At 49.8% G+C, this 17,636-nt stretch overlaps 6 protein-coding genes across 6 annotated transcripts; 3 read left to right on the top strand and 3 right to left on the bottom strand.

Moving 5' to 3' along the window:
• Positions 1-214: 214 nt before the first annotated feature.
• I303_108304 (uncharacterized protein) lies at positions 215-2,588 on the bottom strand (the record flags this gene model as incomplete). The annotated part of the gene is made up of 8 exons (XM_018410639.1): positions 215-313; positions 396-454; positions 521-680; positions 749-1,343; positions 1,409-1,467; positions 1,525-1,837; positions 1,917-2,158; positions 2,379-2,588. 8 exons carry the CDS (start codon positions 2,586-2,588, stop codon positions 215-217), a joined length of 1,737 nt encoding a protein of 578 aa, XP_018260449.1.
• Positions 2,589-3,258: 670 nt separating this feature from the next.
• I303_108303 (histone H3) lies at positions 3,259-3,889 on the bottom strand (the record flags this gene model as incomplete). Its single annotated transcript, XM_018410640.1, has 4 exons — positions 3,259-3,357; positions 3,424-3,569; positions 3,630-3,755; positions 3,829-3,889. The coding sequence occupies 4 exons, from the start codon at positions 3,887-3,889 to the stop codon at positions 3,259-3,261; spliced, it is 432 nt and encodes a 143-aa protein (XP_018260450.1).
• Positions 3,890-4,574: 685 nt separating this feature from the next.
• Positions 4,575-5,603, top strand: I303_108302 (uncharacterized protein; the record flags this gene model as incomplete). Its single annotated transcript, XM_018410641.2, has 6 exons — positions 4,575-4,612; positions 4,780-4,896; positions 5,221-5,309; positions 5,372-5,399; positions 5,467-5,482; positions 5,550-5,603. 6 exons carry the CDS (start codon positions 4,575-4,577, stop codon positions 5,601-5,603), a joined length of 342 nt encoding a protein of 113 aa, XP_018260451.2.
• A 361-nt stretch (positions 5,604-5,964) lies between these two features.
• I303_108301 (uncharacterized protein) lies at positions 5,965-11,694 on the top strand (the record flags this gene model as incomplete). The annotated part of the gene is made up of 20 exons (XM_018410642.1): positions 5,965-7,106; positions 7,168-7,330; positions 7,388-7,565; positions 7,618-8,114; positions 8,183-8,302; positions 8,354-8,418; positions 8,485-8,705; positions 8,764-8,962; positions 9,020-9,175; positions 9,238-9,420; positions 9,490-9,563; positions 9,625-9,829; positions 9,904-10,025; positions 10,083-10,193; positions 10,253-10,351; positions 10,407-10,512; positions 10,588-11,073; positions 11,147-11,218; positions 11,281-11,522; positions 11,588-11,694. The coding sequence occupies 20 exons, from the start codon at positions 5,965-5,967 to the stop codon at positions 11,692-11,694; spliced, it is 4,548 nt and encodes a 1,515-aa protein (XP_018260452.1).
• Positions 11,695-11,846: 152 nt separating this feature from the next.
• On the bottom strand, positions 11,847-15,114 carry I303_108300 (uncharacterized protein; the record flags this gene model as incomplete). Its single annotated transcript, XM_065969798.1, has 7 exons — positions 11,847-13,337; positions 13,393-13,543; positions 13,596-14,447; positions 14,504-14,684; positions 14,753-14,843; positions 14,896-14,970; positions 15,034-15,114. 7 exons carry the CDS (start codon positions 15,112-15,114, stop codon positions 11,847-11,849), a joined length of 2,922 nt encoding a protein of 973 aa, XP_065825870.1.
• Positions 15,115-15,425: 311 nt separating this feature from the next.
• I303_108299 (uncharacterized protein) lies at positions 15,426-17,449 on the top strand (the record flags this gene model as incomplete). The annotated part of the gene is made up of 5 exons (XM_018410644.1): positions 15,426-16,028; positions 16,087-16,318; positions 16,376-16,778; positions 16,832-16,988; positions 17,048-17,449. 5 exons carry the CDS (start codon positions 15,426-15,428, stop codon positions 17,447-17,449), a joined length of 1,797 nt encoding a protein of 598 aa, XP_018260454.1.
• Between the last annotated feature and the right edge of the window lie 187 nt (positions 17,450-17,636).

The raw sequence follows: 17,636 nt of genomic DNA, 5'->3' as shown, positions 1-17,636 counted from the left end.
TAGTCAAAGGGGATGAATGCGCCGGAACGCGCACATTTTGTCCAGCTCCTCTGCAGCCGTTCCATCACTCCAAATGCCAGAAAGTACAATGCCATGAAGTCAAGCCAATGTCAAATCTAATGGAAAAAGCATGCATATTAAGCAGAAGTCAATCGTCCGCTAGCTATTCGCTTGGCATCCGCCTTTTTGGGTAAGCAAATCTGAACTCATGCTCCTATGCCTGGTTTTCCAAAGCCTCAGCCTCTTTGAGCTCTTCCAAAGCTGAGTCAACCTTCTTGATCTCTGGTGATTCACCAGTCTCGTCCGAGGGGAGCTGTGTCACAGGAGAAGATCCTCTCAGATCAGCTTCCAGCTTCAGTTTCTCGCTTGAATGATTAGAGGTGAATAGTGCTCACCTGTTCACCTTTGTCCTCTACAATCTCTTTCCCAGTAGCTTCACCAGCGACAGCAACGGCTACACCAAATGAACGATTAGCCGATAAGACACTCAAGCTCAAGCGTAGAGTACTTATATGCTCACTGTGCAAAGGTTCTTTGGCACCACCTTGTTCCACTGGGATACCCTCTCCTGAAACGGTAGATCTGACTTCATCGTCGTCTTCAGCCCCGTCATCCCCCAAAACAGCAGCGTTCTTCTTCTGCAATTTAGCTACTAGCTTTTCGACTCGTTCGATCTCAGCCTATGTTCAAAGGCACGTTAGCCTCTTCCCATCTAGATAATACAAGAGAGTAGGAGGGCGCGACCCACCTTGGTCTTAGCAGCGGAGTTGGCTTCAAACCAAGCCTTCTTCGTCTCCAAATCCTCCACAGTTCTCGCTACATCGTTCTGTCCACTAGGAGGCGGGATTCCAAGACTCAAGAGCGCGCTGAGCAAGCTCATCGGCAAGTTGACAGCCCCCGAAGAAGGGGTGGAAGTACCCTCCGAAGCAGGAGTAGCCGTTCCAGATTTCTTATTACCACCTTTCTTATTTTTCTTGCCCTTTCCACCTCCGAAGAAACCGCCTAACTCCTCATCATCGTCCTTCTTCTTCAACGTCATTCCCTTGAAGGCATCTTCGGAATCGACTTTCCTGATTTCCAACTGTTTGACTCCCTCTAACACTTTCTCAGAAGATGTGTTTGATCCAGCATGAGTGGAGGGGACCTCGCCCGAGCCGTATTTCCCCTTGAACCACCCGATCAGAACACCACAATCGTCGATCTCAGAGGTGAATGCCGGTGCTTTGGCTTCTTCTCGAAGCCTTGTGATCTCTTCGTTTCGCTTGGCAGCGTCCTCTTTGGCTTTCTCAGCTTTGAACCTCTCTTGACGGGCTTGTCGGTCGGCTTGGACTTTGGCGTAGTACCTGGCGAGGCGCAGTCGATTGATTAGCATCTGGGTAATGAGCTTGTTCTGAGATATATGACTCACTTGTCATTAGCTTCTCGGTGCGCTTGGGCAGATTGTCGTTTCTTCTCGTATAGGTCGTCCTGATTACATACACATTTCAGCATCAAGCGCAAAGCCCAGTCAGGCAACGGACGCACCATTTCCTTGCTGTATGAATTCCTCTCGTCGAAGAGCTTCCCCCTCTCCTCATAAGCTTTATCACCCTCAGCCCGGAGCCCGTCCATCTCCTTCTTCAGCTCATCAAATCGCTCGCTGACCTTCTTCGCTTCGGGGTCGTCCAATTGCTTCTTCAACTCATCGATCCGGGCCTTATCAGCTGCGATAGCATCGTCGACGGATCCAGTAGTCTCAAGCACTTTACGCGACCTTCTCAAGGTAGTTATTTCCGCCAAGGCTTTCTTCTCGTCTACCAATTTCAGTGAGCCGGACTCGATGGACTTCTCGAGGGACCTACATATGTGGGCAGCGGAACGCACATAATTATTTTCTGATTTCACGGAGTCGAACGGGTGAGGGGACAGAGACGTACGCAATCCTGTCATCGATCTCGCTGACAGTCCTAAATTGCACTTTGCCTTTCTGACCCTGAACATCTTTGATTTTCTTCTGTAATTGTTCTTGGACTCGCTTCATCTCGTCGAACAGCTTGTTTCTGTCGCCCTTGAATTTGGCTTGCTCGGATCGCAGAGAGTCCATTTCTTGCTTGATAGCTGATCGTCGGTCCCCTGATTGAGGAGCTTGGGTAAGGGAGATCCGCGAACGAATTGCGTCCTATGAGCGGGATGCCGATGAACGGATCAAGAGAGTGAGGCAGGGTGGAAGCACGAAGCATGGCAAAGTGAGGGATGACAGAATGCGAGTGAAGGAGACAAGCAGGCCAGCGATGAATGACGAGCGTATGATAGGAATACATGGGCGATGTCAGCCCATACTCAAGCGCAGGTGACCAAGTCGACAACAATTCAGAACCAGATCGGGAGTCATCACTTACAAGCTTGGTTTTCACCTCTGCAATTTGCTTATTCAGATCCTCTTGCTCGGCATTGTACTTGCTCTGATCAGGCTTAGCCAATTGTCCAGCACTGGCTCCTGCCCCTGAGCCAGTGGATTTGGCGGTCCCATTACCGGCGGTAGTCGGCGCTGAGCCGTTGGTCTTGGCTGAGGCAGAGGAGGGTTTGAGAGATGAAGTGGGAGGAGGCATTTTGGGTGAACGAGCCTGTTTGAGGACGAGGGGAGGTGGCAGAAAGGATGATTAGTTGATGTTTGAATTCGTTGGAGAGGACAATGCTCAAATTGTCAGTCAAAGTGAGATGGTGTTTGCTCAAATAGTTGGTGAATGTCAAACGCAATGGTAAGGATAGGATATCGATATTCAGGGTAACAACAAGAAATCACAACGTGGCACAGGATAATTACACCTCCTCAAACCTCCACCATTTGCATCCGCTAATCTGTGCATTCAAGATGATCATTCTGTGTGTATAGAGCTCGAGACACGCATGCATGCTCGAATCACAGAGACTGTGAATGGCAGCGACATTACACGGACTCGAGCGGAGCAGGTCGTGCCAATGATGTGCTGGGAGCTAAGTCACAAGAAAGGTACTTCAACCATTGCCGCTTGAGACCATGCTAAACTGGTTCGGTTATATGACATGTATATGCATCTTTCAATGAATACACAATGGTCTGGTGGGGAGCATAATGGCTCGACCCGAAAAGAAATAAGTATAGAGTAGCGAAACGAAATATATAAATTAACGCGATGTGAAGATCAAGATCAAGATGACGCGGATGTATCACACGTGTAAGATGAAATAGTGTATCTCTAAGAGCGTCGATGGTGTGACGCCTTAAGCCATTGAAGCAGCTTAAGATCGCTCTCCTCGGAGTCTTCGGGCGAGTTGGAGATCCTTGGGTTGGATGGTGACTCTCTTAGCGTGGATGGCAGCCAAGTTGGTGTCTTCGAACTGTGAAAGTAAGACAGGTAAGCTTGGTGAGATCTGCCACACGGCACACTCAGAATGAAAGCTTACGAGAGAGACGAGGTAAGCCTCGGAAGCCTCTTGAAGAGCCAAGACGGCGGAAGATTGGAATCGCAAGTCGGTCTTGAAGTCTTGAGCGATTTCTCTGACTAATCTTTGGAAAGGAAGCTTTCGGATAAGAAGTTCAGTAGATTTTTCTATGATGAGGCAAATCGTCAGCTTATCCTACACCATTCGAATTTTGGAAGCTGACTCACGGTATCTTCTGATTTCTCGAAGAGCGACGGTACCGGGTCTGTATCTGTGGGGCTTCTTAACACCTCCGGAAGTACCAGCACCGGCGCCGGCAGCCTTGGTAGACTTTCTAGCGGCCTTGGTGGCGACTAAATGCGCGAGAGCAGAAATCAGCAAAGGCGGGTGGCGAGGGAAAGTCAAGCTGAGAATGGGATGACTTACGTTGCTTTCGAGGGGCTTTACCTCCGGTGGACTTTCTAGCGGTTTGCTTGGTTCGGGCCATTGTGAATTGTCAAGTGACTTGTGGGAGTGTTTGAGTGTTGAGAGTTTGAAATGTTTGTTGTGAGTGTGAAGCTGTGAGTGATGAGGAAGAAAGAAAGGTAAATCGAAATGGGATTGGGGTTTATATATGTTGTTCATCTGCGGGGGACGGTGTCCTGTGGAAGGTGAATGACGATGATCAACCTCCACATTCATAAACATTAAAGACAATCGCGCGCTGATTTCGAAAACACCGCGGCGATATCCTCTCCAAGCGGCTCAAATCACGTGACTACAAGCTAATCATACCGGTGTTATGAGAATCACCACCTCCTGCTATTCGCAAACTAATTCTAATACGCTCCCAGATTCACAAAATTCACAGGGTCAATTCCAGCTTTCGTGCACATCACATCAGATCACATGCAGAATTCCGATCTGCATGATATACTGGGCAGGTTTGAGGCTGATACTCGGGATATTGAACTTGGTTAGCCACGTGGGATGGCGGGTTAGGCTTGTCTCCTCTGATGGGGCGCTCGGGGTGCCTATAAAATAGATTGTAAAACGTGAATTTGCTTCCGCCTGTCCCAACTAAACCCTCGCTCGAACCAGTCAGATTCAAGGTGTTTCCAGCACAAGTCATAGAGAAGCGTCAACGTTAATACCTAATCTTGCTACCATTTGCATATCTCAAGCTTCACAAAATGGCTCCTCCAGTACCGTCATATTCAGCAGCACACCGGTACGCTTTCTTTCCCCGGAAGAGCGGTAGTTGCATGTCTAGAGGAATAGGCTGACTTACAGGTCATCCGGCTTTTATCCTATCCTATCCCATCGATATCCAACTCACCTCAAATATAAACGATTTGCATTCGTACGAACTTATCGATGATGTTGGCGAAATGACAGACTGTATGTCAAGTCGCTATACAAGCGATACTTGGTCAACTCGTTGAATTGGTATATCCGACGAGATCTTTGGAGGGAGAGAGCTATTGAGATAAGGGCGGAATTTGAGAGGAACAGGTGAGTCATTATCCGCTCCGTGACAATCACGAATGGTCTTTTGGCGGGAAGGCATCAAGCTAGATAGAAAAGGATGCACAGGAGCAGCTCTGAGATAATGGTGAATGCGGAAACAGAAGGGATGTGGGGAAGGAGTCCGCCAAAATGGGGGATCAGGGTCGGGTCTCAACGATGTCATTGTATCGAGGGGAGGACACCCACAGGATGGATGATCTGCAGCGGCAGAGGATACTGTGCAACGAGTCTACAAGACTCTGAGCGAGACATCAGTGGAGATCATGGGTCGGTCGGGGAAAATTAGCTGACACTTCGAGTCCATCATAGGAACATCACCGACCCTCGTGCACTTGCTTTAGTATTGGAACAAGCGGAAGAGCGTTTAGCCAAAGAGATACACCCTGATCCATATCGACGTGAGCTGCTTCTTCTACGCTGTCCGAGTTCTGGACACCTTGCTTATGGATTTCCAATTTAGCACCGCTCTTCCCTGACGGTACGAAATGGTAAGCTGCGTCCATTAGGTGAACGCTCGACCATATAGCTGACGATTGTCTCTACCTCGCTCGACAGGGAACGTAACCTTCCTGTAAGCTGACTTTTTCTGCTGAATCGACATGACAACAGCACAATACTGACGCTATCTTGGGATCCAGCCTCGTATGTTCTCCGCAAAAGAAAAAGCCGATGCTCTTGCTGCTTCTCACTAGAATGACAACGCACTCGTTGGAGCGTTGAAGGGCAGAAGGAAGGTAGCCTTGGGCAAACAGGGAGATACATGTATTTCTATACATACTATGCAATGCATGGTTATCTACATCATGTGCTCGCAAGCAGAGGTATAGGGTAGGTATCCCAACTTAGCAAGGTGTATGAAGGCCGAGGGCGGAGGTGTCCGTGCTTGAGAGAATCAACCGGTCGAACCGGTGTGACCGCGACAACAAAGTAAATGGGACCGCACGTCATTCCCTTCATACTTTGCATGATGATAACAAGGACCGGTGCACCCTGGACACTTGAAGAAGCATTGAGCAGCCAGCATCGGCAGTTGTCAGGTCGAGCCTTCGAGCAATGGCCGACAAACCTCTCAAAATACCCTTCCTTCTTGACCCTCTCCTCCCCTCATCCACTCCTGATCAATCTTTACCTATCAAGCCGACTCGGATCGCATCATGGATCATCCCCTCTTGCTCCGAAGCAGGTCCTTCCCGGCGTACAGCTCTGGCTTGTGCAGATAACACAATCTGGATACACACTTCCTCTGAGCGTGCGTCTACATCCGTATCAAGGGAAGATATACTTTCTCCTGGGGTGGGATTGCCAAGTATAACAACTCAAGCAGCTTCTTCACCTACATCCCCTCAAATCGGCGCCAGGCGAAGCAGACCAACGCGATCTCGGAACTTGTCTTATTCTGGTCGACCACGAAACGCCTCTTCTGCCTCATCAATCTATTCCACCACCTCGACTTCAGGCTCAGGCTCGGGTCGAAACAATAATAGCAGGCGAACATCTGCTTTCTCCCCTCCTCCCTCTGCGCTACAATTACCCACTACCACACTCTCATCCGTCTCTGCATCTGTTGCTGCCCCGGATAAACATGCGCATCGGGGTAGTCTATCCGACAAGAACGACTTGAGGGAGTCATTGGAGAAGCATAAAGAAAGGAAAGATGATGGGCCCAGTGTGATTGGATTGGGTATAGGAGGGATCACCAGGAAGGGTCTGGTAGGTTTACACGGACGTGACGAAGGGCCAAGTCAAAATATGGACGAGAAAAGCGGAGCTACCAGTCCGAAGTCGTTCATGTCGACAAACTCGGAAAGTACGACCAGTACAGCGCGATTCGGGTTCTTCGGCAGGAATAGTACTTCTACAGATGCCGACAACGATGACGAGAAGGACAGGAACGAGGAGAGAATTGAGGAGGCGAAAGTTGAGCTGGAGATGGAGAAGGAGGCGCGGGAGGATAAGAGGGAATTGCAAGATAGGAAGTTGATCGAGGACGTCATACAAAACAGAAGTCCGACGCCGACGCCAACGATAAGTGGGCAGTTCCAAGGAGATACAGCTGGTGAGGAGAATAAGTCGGCATTGGAAAAGGGGAAGGACTTCGTCAGGAGAATAGTAATGCGAGAAGCTGGGCGGGGAAAGATCGTCCAGATGAAGGTTTTTGAGGAGATTGAATCGCTGGTCATACTGAGAGATGAGGGGTGAGTTTGGGCGGGCCGTCGAGAATATATATGGCTGAACTGACTGTGGATTCCCACTTAGTCTACTTGACATTATCTCCCTCGCGACCCTTGATCAAACAGCTAGTGTGGACTTGGAATCACCGGCAGAAATCCCATCGTCCGGAGCTGGGTCAGCTAGCAAAAGCAGGAAAATCTCGCTGTTCTGGTCATGGCAGGGAATCCATATTGCTAGGAAAGCCGATGTAAGCTGTCATCCCCTTCTAGAGCACAGGTCAAACCAGCTCATAGTGCAGGCTCAGGGCTTTATGCTGGTTGCTCATGGTCTTCCCTGGCCATGTGCGTTGCCCAGTCCGAATGGTGAAGTAACCAGAGTGGTCATGGTCTCATCGTCTATGAACCCCAAGGCAAGCTTGGACATTGTGGCTAGATTAGAATTACCCGGAGAAGGAGATGTTGCAATTTGCAACGCTCAGAATTGTAAGCTGTGGTACTCCAGATGTCGTGGGAGTCGTAGCTGACAATGCCTCAGCGAGCTATTTGCTGCACTGCACGCCGACATCTTTCACTTCATACCCTATCGTATTCCCTAATCCAAGCGCAGTGTCGACCGCTTCTGCTCCGAGTCCAGCGATGAAAGCTTCTCCGCAGGCCAGAGCGGTATCCTCTATCTTTCCTTCACCACTCATGAGGTCTTCCACGCCAGACCCAGCTCAACAACGAATAAGGGAAAGTCCCAACCCACAAGCGACCATTCGCAGGTCAGCCTCCTATACTCACCTGAAGGAGTCGAGCTCGTCTCCATTACTTGGGATTGATCATCCGAAAGAGGAGAAGAAGGAAGGGTTCGCAAAGTTCCTGGCTAGGCGTGATTGGCGAGGGAAGGGCAGAGAAGAGGATAAGCCAGATGAACCTCAACCTGGTATTGGCGAAGGTAAGGAGATCGAGAGGGACGGCGGAGGAGGTTGGAGCAGGATCATTGTCCACAACGATGGGGAGGGAGCTGGTTGGGGACACGATCACGTCGATGTGAGTGGCGTGGTGGAGAATTGCATCCTCTGACGAGGTTCTGACTTGTCCTTCTGGTTTGTGCTTAGCTATTCTGGACGGACGGGAAACAACTGCAATTGAGAGGTGCAATCGCGCTACTGCTGGAAACGCAGATACACCAAGTTACCTTCTCGAATCAGTGGCGAGATTTCATCGTAGCAACAAAAGTAAGTCGGCTCAGGTCCATGCGAATATGCGGACTGACTATCCAATGCCAGGATTGCACCTTCGTGTACCGTCCAACCGAAGGGAAATCATCGAAAAGCGACTTAGCGGGCTTGCAGTGAGTCAAAAGCCAATTCATAGGACGCTATTCTGCCCTACTAGCGAAGCTGATAAACATTCACAGATTCAATGGAGCTCCTCATCTGAGTGTCGATGGAACATCAGATGCATTCCTCGATGCAGCTAGTCACTTGCTCACGATTCATCAGGAGGAGGTCAAAGTGTACTCGCTCGCAAACAAAGATGTTGAGGCTCGATCACTGCTGCGACTGAGCAGCGCAAGCGATAACAGTCAAGTCACCAACATCGTGCCAGCGAATGTAGAGAAAATCTTCACCGCTGATCGTGAGTCTCGCTATGACAATCACGGATCATCGCTGACTTTTGAACTCCTGACTCGCAGCTCAAGGCAACATCTCTTTCAGTAATCTTGCGTCCTTACTATCCAAGACTCGCGCAGATAGCAACAAGAATGATGAGCCCACGGTGGACCGCCTTGATTCGCCTGTCACTTGTATGGCCACTGTATCCGTTGACGATGACACACCGGATTATCTGGTAGCGGGAGACGAAGACGGAGTGGTCCGAATATGGACACTGCAGTAGGTCATTGACGGTGATCCCATCAACAGTAGTAAACATGGCTGATGACGTCGCAGCCCATTCACAATATGTGGATCTTGGACGTTATTCGCAGATCCAGTCTCCAAAATCGCCGTACTGGACTTGCCGCAAGCTGGACCATTGAGAGGGTGTCTGTTGATTACTTCTCGAGAGGGCACGGTAGGGATTATATCGCTCAAAGAGATGAACCAGTAAGTGTGCATACATCTCGTTCTTCACCAGCCCTGCTGACAAAAGACAACTATCTATGCAGTCTATTCCTGATACCGGCTTCTCGGACGCCATTGCGAAGGATTTTCATCCAGGAAAAGGACATAATGCTGGCTTACGCAAATGGGAAAGCGAGATTGTGGAATACCCAAACGCAAGAGTTCCGTCGGTCGACAGGGCTGGATGCCGCTGAAGATATGTTGCAGAACGGGGACTGGGCGGAAGTGTAAGCGCCAACGGATCGAAGCAGCATTGGGTCGCGAAAAGGCAGCTGACGTCGTGGGTTGACCTGTAGAGCGTTTTTGAAACAGGGTGAAGGCAACGTCCTTTCTCCGCTGGAATCTATCCCTTGCGAAACAGAAGACCTAGGTAAGTCTTTCATGATAGACTGCGTATGGAACTGTATGAAGCGATTGACGGATTGCATCAGGCCGCATGCTTTACCTGGACCTGAGAGAAATTGGACGCTGGATCCACTCTGCCAAGAATGATCCGAATCATAGCCCACTGTCAACCTTGCGGAATCTGCTCTCGATATTCCTGACTTTCGGCGTGGATGAGAAGGTCGATGAGACTTGTACGAAGGAGTTGGGAATCGTCAAGCCCGAAATACCAATCATTATTGGCCAAAGCCAGTGAGTTGTGAGACCAAGCACCAATCTCGAAACACTCCTGCTCAAATTGACTGACTACTTTCCTCATGTGTCAGGGAAAGCAGCAGTCAATACACCCACGCTCACGGCTTGGATGCTTGGTGTATATCGCCTATGATGACCGGCTTGAGGCAGCTTGTTCTCGTCACTCTGCTTAGACCATTCCTTGATTCGCCTGGTAAGTCTCGTCCTCGCATAGTCTGAGATCAGTCGAGCTGATGAGAGAGCTATGCAGATCACGAAAGATGGGCAGCAGAAGTGATTGCTTTCTATACTGCTTCTTTGCCTTCGTCAGCGATCGAACCGGATCTGCAATTCTTCGCTCAATATTATATGGACTCATCAAGTGAGTCTTTGATACTGTTCTTTGCGTCACAACTCAGCTGACCTGAGAATTGGCCATAGGTGACGTACACCAAGCTGCTCGATTGTTATTCGCTGCCAGACTCGGCAGAATGAGCAGTGGGGGGATCTCGGCGCTGATCGAAAGCGGACATGAGGATTGTGCGTCGACATCGCCTGTGCTTTAAATATTCTATGTGGCTGATCAATCTTACAGTGCCGAGCAAGTCCGCGGCGAACATGCGATCCTCGGATGTCGCTATCAACGCTCTCACGATGCTGGGCGGAATTGCTCTGCACAAGGTCGAAACGATGCAGCCAGGGTAAGTCAAGCTAGTCCTGATCCGCTTCCTAACCCAACTCAGAATGGGTCATTGACGAATTTGGATCGAACCCAGTGTTCTAAAATCCATTGCCGAGTCCGTCACACTATATCTTGAATCCACTACTTTCGCCCAACTGGCTTTGGCGGTCGAAATCTGCTCTAAAGGGTTCACAACCTGGCAATCATACGTCGATCCTTTCGAACTACTTCGACGATTATTCCACTTATCAACCCATAAAGACTTCTCGACCACTCCCGCAAATGGCGGAAGTAGCATAGCCGCTCAAGCCCGACTGGCTGTTCTCAATGTAGCATTGACCAACCCTGCACTATTCATGTCTACCCTCTCGATGGATATACTGAATTCGAAGACTGTCGAAGCTCGGACGAGCATCATGAAGCTCTGCATTTTCATCAGTAGGAAGAAACCGAATTTGCTCGAACATGGGTTACCGAAGATTGCTGAGGCGATAGTGAAGAGTTTGGATCCGAATATCGGAAAGATGAGGGATGATGTTTGGCAGGCTGCTACGGTGATTCTGAATGAACTTGTCTTGGCGTGAGTGCGGTCATCTCATTTAACGCTCAGGGTATTCGACATCAGTGACGGATGATGTGGCGTGTTTCGGTAGCTTCTCGACAATCGCTTTCCATAGTGGGACGCAGAGGCTGGCTGTTGGAACTCACGAAGGCGCAGTCATCATGTGAGTGGCTCAACCCACAAAAGCATTTTGAATTGAACTCACTCTTTTCGCTCTTACCCTAGGTACGATCTGAAAACCGCATCCCGGTTATACGTGATTGAACCTCACAAACACCCTGTATCAGCTGTGACCTTCTCCCCGGACGGTCGGCGATTGATCACTGTCAGTCTGGAAGAAGGGAATGTGACTGTCTGGAAGGTCGGTAGCTCCCTCAGTGGTTTCTTTAATGTCGGCGCACCCCCTAGACAAGGAGGTGAGAAAGGCGAGCCTTTCAAGAGGATCGAATTCATCAGAGCCGATGATGGTGAGTTGCGCTATCTTCTCGTGGCCAACAGACCGGTGCTGATGTTGACGCCATGGACGAGTTAGGTCCGATGAGTTCCACATCTGCTCTAAGCGATATACAGATTTCGTGGCCCGGTAATAGACAGGCTAGGGTACTCATCAAGGAGACTGCCCTGACGTTCGAGACTTAGCGTATCAGCCTCACGAGGACATGCTGGGTCCTCTCACGCTGTGTTGTATATAAACGATGTTGAGATATGATGCAATGCATAAATGATGACAACAATGCATAAATGATGACAACAATGACATAACTAGATGTAGAATGGCACACCATGATACTTTACATAAAGTCCGCCGCACCTTTCCGTCCCACTAATCTAGGTACAACATTTGGTTTTTCCACCCATTCCCCTTCGCCTTCACCTCCCTCCTCATGAGTAGTCTTAGCCCCATTTGGTTTCGACTGATCCTTCTTTTTCTTCTTTCGGTCTTCCTTCACTGCCTCCTCATCGCCATCGTCATCGCCTACATCAAACGACAACACGCCTTTCCTCTTTTTGCTCTTACTCTTATCCTTCTTCTTTTTCTTTGCACCATCTCCGTCACCTGCATCATCTTTACGTATACTGAATACAGGTTTGAATGTATTCAGATCCACCGGTCCTTCTTGTTTCGCCAGAACAGGAGCAGATACAGGGACAGGGAACGGATCTTCGTATGTCTTGGAATTCTCCTTACTGGCAACGGCCACCATACCTGCCTGTGCTTCGCCCTTGACCTTGTCCTCGGCCTCATCTTCATCGTCATCCTCATCATCGCTAGCGAAGATAGCTTTGAAGATATCAATAGATGGTTTCGAATACGTCAAAGTATCTCGTCCTTGATTTATATCATTGGCCATTCCCACTTCTGTTATACTCGTCGGTTGTTTCTCCCCTCCTTCGCTCAGGCTCGCACCAGCGCCACCCGAATTCGCATTGTCGTGACCGGGCGAAGTTGATGCGTTGGGTTTATGTATAAATCTTGATTCCCACGAAGCGTCATTCGTAGGCAGCGGCATCGCATCCATCGCCCCCGTCGCAGAATTTCTGGAATTGCTGTCTTTACCTTGATTCGGATCGCCCTCAGGATGCGGATCCTTCACTCCCCATCTCCGACAGATGAGCTTGACGGGATACCAATTCCTCGTTTCTCGGGTCATCTTTCCGTACATCCCACTCTTCGCAGCCTCCTCCCTTGGAGTCAAAATCCTTTGCACTTCAGAGATTTCGGCTGATTGTTTCTTCTTCAAAGCATCCGCGGCTTCTTGGTCCGCTTTGGCTTTTTCAACATCGAAGATATGTAACCCGGGTTTAGCCTGTTTCGCATCCGATACTGCCAGACTGCTTGACCCAGAGGTGAATCGATTCGACATGGCGTATGACATGGGTTTGAATATCCTTGCTGACGTTGAGAAATCGCTCAACTCTTTATTGATCTCGTCAATCGTCCCCTTCTTAAAGACCGGGTTGGGGGTTTCAGTGTTGTACGTTTGCGATTTCAGGTAAGAGATATAACGATTTTGGCGCTCGAGATCATCGGCATACGGTATGAATCCTTTCAGGGCTGCTGAAGCTGTTCGAGGGGACAACGGCGGTATGTCGACTTCCGTCGCTGCGGTGATAGGTATTTCCTGCTCTTCGATGGGAGGTGCGAACGATAAGGCGCCCGGCGGAGGAGGTGGAGCAGCAGCCGCTAGAGATGCGAGACGCTCTCGATCTTTGGTCGACATGTACTCGAATACTGATTTGGCTGTAGAGATGCGTTGTTCTTCGCCGAGCGCGGCCCCTCGCTGCGGTGTATGTCAGCTAGCTGACCTTGACAATCTTGACGACCAAGCAGCTTACCTGTTCAAACGTGAGTGGCTTTCCAGATTCACCGCGTATCACTTCTTTCTTCGCCGCTTCCTCCCCGGGCTTCTGATCCCATCTCTTGGTCGTTCCCCACACTCTGGCCGGTCGAGGTCGCCAATCGGGTGGTATATCGGGCAAGACAAACCTGTAGACATAATAAGCTTGATGGCCACATCGAACCGGACAGACCAGCTTACCATTTATCCGGCGGCACACCTTTGGGATCGAGAGAGAACCGAGGCAAGACCGGTCGTCCGTCGTGCCATGTATCTTGCGTCCCAGTATACCGATTCTCCTGGTTCGACTTCGAGCCCAGTCCAGGACGCGGACCACCCATCAAGATGACTTCATCGTCATCATCCATTCCGTCAAACGCGAGGTGACGAGTAGAAGGTCCAGCTTCCGAGTAAGGATCTTCGTGATCGTCGTCCGGATGTCGAGCGCCCATCACTACTGAGGGGTCAACAGAGATCAAGCAGAACGTAGAGGTGCGGGTGCAAGGGCAGAGAGAGTGAGAAGTGGAGGAATAGCAGGGCAAGGAGGGGATGGGAGAGGGGGCAGGGCGGGAGAGGAGATGTGGGGGGTGAACGAGGAGGGGACGAGGGACGGGAGGGTAGAGAGAGGAAGGAAGAAACGACGAAGCGGAAGGAGGAGAGAGGGAAGGGCGAGGGGGAAGGCGAGAGGAGAGAGGGGAAGAAGGGGAGAGGCAGGCGTGAGGAAGGGAAGAGGGACAGGGAGAAGAGGAGAGGGGAGAGGAGGGGGAGAGGAGGGGAAAGAGGAAGAGGAGGAGGAAGGAAGGGAAGAAAAAATGACAGAAGGACATCTCGAGGATGCATAGGATGATGGAACCCTCTCCTTCACCATCTTCTTCGTCATCTTCCTCTATTCCAGCTCTGGCTTTTCCAAGCTTGCCTTGCTGCAGTTTCAATTTTCTCAACGTGACTCGAGGCCCAATACCTTGCCCTGGCCGCCAACCCAGCTTCTGCAAGAGCTTCTCGCCTATCGATGAGCTGGAAGGTGCAATCAATGACTCAATTGCCGAGGGTAGACTATTTTAAATCGAATGTCAGCCAATCATCGACAAACTCCGCCCGAGCCAGCCAACCTTTTCCCGCCCAGCTCTTCTTTCGTCCCCCCGAACCCATCGTTCTTGAAGGTAGAAGTATTCTCAAGCTGCCTGTCGTCTTTCATATGTTGGAGATCTTCTTCATCCATAAAGTCTTCAGCTCGTTGGACTTTGTTGGCTCGATTCGAGCGAGACGACTTGAAGGTCGATGGTGTCCATCCTATACGCAGACAATACACTGTCAGCATGACAGCCGGGACGCCGCTAGTATGCGAACAGCTGACATACCTTCCTTCGATCCTACAGTGTTATAGTAGCCAGCCGAGAATCCGCCAGTGAAAGCCCCATGAAACCGCCTTCTACCTTGCTCATCTCGCACCTGATCGTTATTCATCAGCACAATCTGACGCCGCTTCAATAGCCAGACCTACCTCCTGTTGCCATTCTGGCACATATTCCTGCTTGTCCTTCTTGCGTTCCGAGAGAGCAGGTAGGGGCGTGCCGATCTGGAAATCATCGTAAGTTGAGCCGAGACAGATGAGGTAGAAACGGGAGGGAGAAAGACGCACCTGAACAAAGGATTCATTCAAGTAGGCACTATTCAGGTTGACATTCTCCAGCTCCAGCTTGTGCTTGAGTCTGGACGTCATACTGCCCACAGACCGGAGTGGTCTTGTCTTTTACGATTGTTGACGAAGCTGTAGAGATAGATGCTAGAGATTTAAAGTAATACTTCGTTGTGAAGAAGGGTGGCCGTTGAAGATGGAGGTTAACCAGTGATCATTACTTTAAATTGGTTATCCATTTATTCGACCACCGCGATGTCGGGTTCCATTTACCGGTGTCTGTCGTCTATTGACATTGTCGGGAGAAGACAGAAAAGCACCTTCATAACACCAAGGCAATTATCATAGCGCAACAGCGTCACTCCAAGAAAGTTGAGGTGAGGTACAAGAACACGATGGCAGCTCCAGCCGGCTCGAATATGTCCACAACGGCGGACACGCTGGCTCTTCTGCCTCAATTCTTGGACCTCCTTCGATCGACCTCCCCTCCGCCGATACCGTCCGAAACCCTCTTGGGGGCAATTACACACTTCCTGGCTCGACTTGACTCGCCTCATCTGGACGACTTTGTCAAAGCTTTGTTCAGATCCCCCTCGATATGGAATAGCCGTTTACTGTCACAGCAAGAGATCTGCAACGCGATCAGGCTTAGTGTGTCGGGAAGAATCAGCAAGATAAGTCAAGACACAAATGATGTGTATTTTGCCGATTCGCGTAAAAGTAGACGAGCAAAGCATTGGCTTAGTACGGTACTCAAACACACCGATGAGTCTCACGATACAGCACACCGCCTCATTTTCCATATAGGACTGTTGCAGGGGATTGATGATGTTGAGGATCTAGATTGGGGCAAGGGCAGGGTCAAGCTGGAAGAAGAGATCGTCATGGCCGTAGGAACACCGGCAGGATCTCTCGGACATCCAGTGAATCAAGAGATGACTTTGTCCTCGGTCTTGCCTCTGATAGCGACTGAAAGGCTACAAGTGCTGGATATGGAAGTAAGTAAACTGCTCTGCATAAATGAAGGATCAACGCTGATGCTTAGAAACCTTGTAGTCCATGGCTTGTCGGATAGAATCGCACCTTTTCAATCAAGACCCAGATTCTGCTCAGAATAGGACGCTTGACACCGCGAGAGCTTTGGCTAGGACTTTTGAGGTCATGTCTTTCGGAGGACCAACAACACAAGCGAACGCTAGGAAGAGGATGATCGGATTCTGCCAGCGAGCCCAAGCAAGAGCGGCGGAGATGGGAGGAGAGTGGGAGCTGCGAGCAGACTCTGAACAAAGTGAGTCGAGCAATTATTCCTGCCGTTTGGATGTTCTTTGACTGATCATTACGCTAGGAAAAGATGTATCCTTCGAGAAACACACCACTACGCTCAATTCTCTTCTGACGACCGTATCTACTATGGTCGACATCCTGCTTTCAAGCAATCGCGCAGCTGGTATCCTTCAGCCCTCAACATCGGACGTTGCTGTGCATACCCTGCTATTACTGGGCTCATTCGCTTATCTGACAGACGCGAATGACGGTGCCTTTGAGAATTACCACAAAGTCCTGTATGGCTCGCTGGATATGATCTCTTCTAGCAAAGACAACGAGAGTGTCAGGACTTTGTTTACGCACTTGGCAGCGAAAGGGAGATTGACCGAAGCTCGCGCTGCGTTTGTATTGGTATTGGGTGACGAATTGATAAATCACCTGGGGAAGAAAGAGATCGACCTACTCTTTCCCTTGGCTGAAAGGTAAGTCAGCTAGATTTGCCTAGCGGGAATGTTCAAGCTGATGATCGTCTTAGGCATGTTTATCGGCCGAAGCATAAAGCAAGCTTCGAGGCTTCTCATGCTTTCTTACTATCACTAATCAAGGCATCAGCGGATAGTTTGGAAAAGGACGATTCTCAAGCCGCATTTTTCGATGCTATCTTACCGGATTACCTTAACATACTCGCCAAAGTAGGATGTCCTTCCCAAATACTCTCTATGATGGAGACGATGCTGATGTACTGGAATAGCAATACGCGCAAAATGACATAAATTCCGAGCAATTCCGTCAAGCATTTCCCATACTCGTAGAAGCCTCGTCCAAGCGATCGTCTCAGGCCGTCCAGTCGTGCATGACATACCTGTCGACACTGCCCGTCGACAAGGAGATAAGGCATATTCGAATCGCCATTGCGCCCTACGCGGAATCGAACAAATTACCGGCTTACCTGGAAGAAGTGGCTGAAGCCATTTTGAGCACAGAGAAGTATTCGGAAGAAAGGATGGATCTGACAAAAGATGCCTTTGAGATGGTGGTCAAAGGTTTGAGCGATGCAAATAAGAAGGTAGGGATGGATTGGTGGGCTCGTCGGAGAGGCGAGTTGGTCGGCGGGCGGCAAAAGGACCCAGGATTCGTTCGGAGTCGGCTGTAGTCGCGAAATGTACTTCAGTAGGATGCGGTCGACCTGACTTCTCAAATCATCAGTTGAGGATGTTCTGCACTTGGCACAATGCAGCGCGTGGGATGTATACTTGAGAAGGACAAAATAGACAACACTTCATTCACAGGTGACATTATTACGGGATTGAACAAGCAACATATAACGAGGCATACAGTAC

The sequence above is a fragment of the Kwoniella dejecticola genome, chromosome 11 (genome assembly GCF_000512565.2).
Source record: "Kwoniella dejecticola CBS 10117 chromosome 11, complete sequence".
Classification (NCBI taxonomy): Eukaryota; Fungi; Basidiomycota; class Tremellomycetes; order Tremellales; family Cryptococcaceae; genus Kwoniella; species Kwoniella dejecticola.
Note: the sequence above shows the minus strand (reverse complement) of the source record. Positions and strands in the feature narration are given on the sequence as shown.